Raw genomic sequence first — 5,000 nt, 5'->3', positions numbered from 1 at the left:
GGGTCGCAGGGCAACGGTCACCCTCACTGACCCTGTCAATGGTAAATGGATAGTTCAAGACTAACCATTTCATATTCTGATTTTTTCACTTTTTGATCATTCTTTAAATTGAAATATTATTATGCTAATATTGTATTGTTGCAAATCATACATGGAATTTCAAATTTGTTTTGTAAGTGTTGATCTAACACTGACGATTTTGTTGTTCTGTCTTGTCTGTTTCAGTTTAACAGGCCAAAATTCAGTGGTGCTCACCTTGCTGCTGCAAAGCCAAACCTTAGTGCAGCAAGAAGAGTAATCAAGGTAATCTAACACTCTCATTTCATACAGTATGTAGAAGGTTAATGAACATTTCAGGCGTCTGTCTCCACAAACATGTGCAAATGTCTGCAAATTCCTTCTTTGTGGCCCAGGGAAGGTCACTCCTTTTCACAATCTAATCAGACCAAAAGGTGCCAATGTTTAGTTTACCCCATTCCAATGCATAATGTCTGTCCTATTGTTTGAGTCTATGACTGGATGGCCAGTAATCAAGTACTGGATGGCCAGTAATCAAGTACTGGATGGCCAGTAATCAAGTGTGGATGAGTATCCTTTTGTTTCTGTCAACTACTGATCTATCAAAAATTCAGTGATGGCTTTTGTTCAGTCAATGTGTGGTTAAACATTAAGTGGTGTTTTCATCCACAGTTAGCTTCCTGAAAGTATATAAACCTATAAAATGTGTTTGCCCAGTTCTGAATAAATTACAAGGCATTTAGGTATTTTGGAGCCACACAGACAGAAACAAAAAAAAAACATGTAAAGAATTGATTTCACACACTAAAACATGTGCAAATAATGAATGTTTTGTCAGTAATGATAAATGCTGTATTTATTTTCCACATTTTATTAAACAGCCTGCTACTGTGCCTGTACAAGAGCCAGTAATACAGACTCCTCCAGCCACCAGTGCTCTTGCCTCACAGCCCTCAGTTGCAGTAAGTAATCTCATATTAAGTTATATAACTTATTCACCATCTGTACTTGTTTATCCGTAAAACATGTTAATGGATTGTTTTTGCCTGTTTGTGTTTGAAGGCGGCTTCGGCCAGGATGCTTGAAGCTCCACAGCAAATCAAGCTTCCCCGTTTGTGGGCAGAAGGTTTGCCACCAGAAGACCACAAATGGATCTTAAGCACGCTGTTCAAGGTGGGAGCCAAGGGAAAGCCAGAACTGCGAGATAATCTGCAGCTTTGGTATTCCCCTCCACAGCCAGGCCACCTGTACCACCAGGCCCCGGCACCAGACCGCTTTTTTGCACATCCACTACTGGTGTGGATGCCATATAGGTTATGGAAAGTTAAGGTGGTCTGTCCCAACCCTGCATGTGGAAAGCATCAACTCACTGGAGCAGGCCTGCACAAGAGGGCACGGCGGGTTCTAGACGTGGACAGGATCTATAACATGGTGACAGAGGCACTTATCTGCTCAAAGTGTAGATGCAGTCATGTTTCCTGGAGCCAGACGGTCCTTCAACAGCTACATTTAGCCCATCGCTCTGAATTCAGAGTTATTCTCACGCAAAAGTGAGTACATTTTCTTTAATCGTGCAGTTGAAATCACATTGTCATGTAGTTTCATGAAAGATTTGTAATTACATATTTTATGTTTGTGTTCAAGGTATGCATGTGATATTCGAGTTATCCGACTGCTGCGTGAACGAGGCCTGGGCAACAGCCCCACACGGGTGTTGAATCAACTGAGGGAGAACCACACAGAGGAGTGGCTAAGCAGGGTCATCCGCTATTCCACAGAATGTTCTGACTTCATGAATCGTCCAGGTCTACACCCCATGGTCTTTCAGGAACCTCCAGAGCTTGCTGTGGTTCCGAGCTGCAAATGGCTCTTGGCCGTTTACAGCCAGGATATTCTCACGAGGTTGGACGAAATCAATGCCAGGATAACCTCGACATATGGAGCCATCTTGAAGTTGGACTCCACAAAAAAGGTTAGGAAAATTTACGTTCAAATATCCTATTGATCTTACATCCTGTCCACCAGGCATTTTCCATTTCAAGTTTGGGCACATGCACTTATAGACCTCCCCCTGTACATTTTTGTATTTCAGATCACCAAGAAGCTGGCTGGGACAGCAAAAGGGACAGCGCTCTGGCTCACATCTGTGGGCAATGAGCTGGGTCAGGTGCTCATCAGCGTGCTAACAGCACAGGAGGGAGCTGGTCTGGACATGATGGCAGATGGCCTAATCAGGAGGTATCAGCAGGCAGGTGTGGAGCCTCCTGTTGTGCTATACATCGATTGTGGGTGCTGCGCAGAGACAGGAGAGGTCAAGATGAAGACCAGGTTCAGTGGATGGCATGCCCTGATTATAAGACTGGATATTTGGCATTTCATGCGGAGGATTGCCGTGGGGTGTACAACTGATGCTCACCAGTTGTATCCGATCTTTATGGCAAGGCTCTCCACGTGCATATTTGAGTGGGATGCAGCTGATGTTGCTCTCCTACGCAGAGCAAAAAGAGAACAATTGAAGAACCAGGGTCTGACTGACATGACAGATGCAGACATCAACAAACGTCTGATCAAAGAGGAGCTGGCTCTCCACTGTCGTAGGAGGACCCGTGGAGAGGAGACCACCGTTCATCTCATTGAGCAGCTGCTACAAGAGCTCATGGGGAGCAGAGGCAATGACTCCCTTGGTGTGCCTCTTCTGGACCGGGAAAGGATGGAGCACATTTGGCATGTTCAGAAAAGGCATGTGAGGTGCATCCAGGACCCACCAGGTGTAGTGCTCTACACAGAGACAGGAAGCATCACAAAGGGTGGGATACTTCTCAAGACCTACCGATGTGCTAGAGGCTCAACTTCTCTGGAGTCCTTTCATTTACATCTGAACCGCTTCATCCCAGGTCTGTAGCAGTTATACATACTGTATGTGTTACAAATTGTATATGCATAGATTTTAGTAATGGTTTCCTAATTACTGTTTTAACTGTATCTAGGTTTCAGTGCCAACAGCCTGAACTTTCAAATATACCTCCTGGAAGGACTTCACAGATGGAACCAGGACCGAGCTGCAGCAGCCCTCTTAACAGGTCCATCACCTCTCCGCAGCTACTCAGGCAGCCTGGTTCACTGTGCAAACCAGAGCTATGAGAAGGTGTTTGGCAAGAAGGTTGTCCCTCAGTTCTGTCCACCTGCACGCTACACTGGTAAGTACATATCGCGATGCGACTACTGTGGCAATACATCTTGAGATTTTGTAATCTTCAAAATTTGACAATACTCGGTTTTGCACTTTTATTTTTGCTTTTATGTTTACTATGTTTATTTTACTTTACTTTTGTGTTTATTTATTAACTTCATTGTATTCTTTGTTTCTGTTTTAAGGTGAGCTCATAGGAGTGCAGTATTTGTTCCAGCAGACCGGTCAGGCACTGCAGGATATGAACCCTGACTCAGAGGAGACGTCTAAATTAATTGAAGATTTAGACATGGAGGAGGAGAGGGAGGAAGACGAGGGGTTCTGTGACATCATGGAGGATCCCACAGTGCAGAACCCTGTCTTCCCTGTCTTCCAGTCAACAAAACCTGGGGAACCTTCTATTCAGACCTCTGTTCCCTTGCCCCTGACGTCCAGGACACAGCTTCTGCCCAGTGCCTCTGCTCCAGCTCCCAGTGCCTCTGCTCCAGTTCCCAGTTCCTCTGCTCCAGCCCCCAGTTCCTCCTTTCAGCCCTCAGGTTCCTCTTCTGAAGCTGAAGAGATGGCAGATGCTATGGATGAAGATGATGATATGGTAAATGCTATACCTATTCTGTTTATATCCATTAATTACTTTAAGGCCAATGTAAACATACATATTTAACATTCAAATGTTCACATGCAAACTGAACATTTTTGCGTTTAAACACATTTATTCAATCTTCAGTAGAAAACAGTGGTGCACTGAACAAAACCTTTGCAATAATGATTTTTGGTTAACTCCTCTTCTCTTCATTTCTGTAGGCTGTTGATGACCAGAATGTGTCAGGATTCCAGCATGTGGACAGGTTGGCGGAATACCTGGTGGATCTCCGCAAACAGACATCCCTGTATCTCACCAACCAGCAGGCCAAAAGAATTATTTCACTGTGGGGGAGTTTGCATGAAAGTGACAAAATGCGAGTAGTGTATGCTGCTCGACATCAGAAAAGACTCTTGAGTGGCCACTTTAGAACACCGAAGAAGCCCACACATACTCCTGGTGTGGAGAGCACCACCAGATGTGTGCTGGGTGCAAGCAGTGCACCTGCCCAGTGGCCTGACTGTTGTCGGTTGGTGGAGACTGTCATCATCAGGCTGTGCAATATTTACCCCTGCCCCAAAAGAAAAGGCAGGGGAGGTTTTTCTAGATGGTCCCTGATCCTTCAAGATTACCGCAAGATTAGGCAGCTTGTGCTGGGGAACAGCATGGTGATGCAGAACACAGAGATACAACTGGTCGAGATAAACCAGAACACTCTTGTTCAGTGGCACAATGCAAGACAACGAAAGCAGGAACTCTCTGTGCTAGTGCAGGGCACTACGTTGCCTCCGAGTCTTGCTGAAGCAAGTGAGCCACTTCAACAGGCCAGAACCCTTCAGAGCCATCCACAGGAAACAAGGGATCCACACGAATACAGACTTCCAGAAAGCACAGCAGGCCAGGCGAAACAAAGATTTCAACAAATCAGACCCCAGCAAACACTTGGTACAGCCCAAGCAGTGACTGGAGCCACCTGCTTGATGCCAAATATAATTTTGCTACCAGCTTCATTAGCTTCATCAACTTTTCAGTTTGTCCGGGCCACGCCAATTACCCAGGCATTGCCAGTGATTCCTGCAGCAAGCATCCAGGGCACGATGCCTCTGCAAGCACCAGTGGTCCCTGGCACGATGCCTCTCCAAGCTGCAATGCTCCAGGGCACGATGCCTCTGCAAGCTGCAGTGGTCCAGGGCACTACCCCACAGTCTGCGA

The 5,000-nt window shown here is 45.8% G+C and overlaps 1 protein-coding gene and 1 long non-coding RNA gene across 2 annotated transcripts in view; both read left to right on the top strand.

Annotated features, from left to right (window-relative positions):
- Window positions 1-897: 897 nt before the first annotated feature.
- On the top strand, window positions 898-1,801 carry LOC143477347 (uncharacterized). The gene is made up of 3 exons (XR_013121549.1): window positions 898-980; window positions 1,081-1,568; window positions 1,663-1,801. It is a non-coding gene; the product is annotated as an uncharacterized LOC143477347 (long non-coding RNA).
- A 753-nt stretch (window positions 1,802-2,554) lies between these two features.
- The window catches only part of LOC143478369 (uncharacterized), a 3,268-nt gene continuing 822 nt past the window's right edge, over window positions 2,555-5,000 (top strand). Inside the window, exons 1-4 of the mRNA XM_076977324.1 lie at window positions 2,555-2,912; window positions 3,006-3,215; window positions 3,394-3,800; window positions 4,010-4,595. Of these exons, the coding sequence (XP_076833439.1) occupies window positions 2,555-2,912; window positions 3,006-3,215; window positions 3,394-3,800; window positions 4,010-4,595 (1,561 nt within the window). The remainder of the gene's footprint in view (window positions 2,913-3,005; window positions 3,216-3,393; window positions 3,801-4,009; window positions 4,596-5,000) is intronic.

The sequence above is a fragment of the Brachyhypopomus gauderio genome, chromosome 16 (assembly GCF_052324685.1).
Source record: "Brachyhypopomus gauderio isolate BG-103 chromosome 16, BGAUD_0.2, whole genome shotgun sequence".
In the NCBI taxonomy this organism is placed as follows: Eukaryota; Metazoa; Chordata; class Actinopteri; order Gymnotiformes; family Hypopomidae; genus Brachyhypopomus; species Brachyhypopomus gauderio.
Note: the sequence above shows the minus strand (reverse complement) of the source record. Positions and strands in the feature narration are given on the sequence as shown.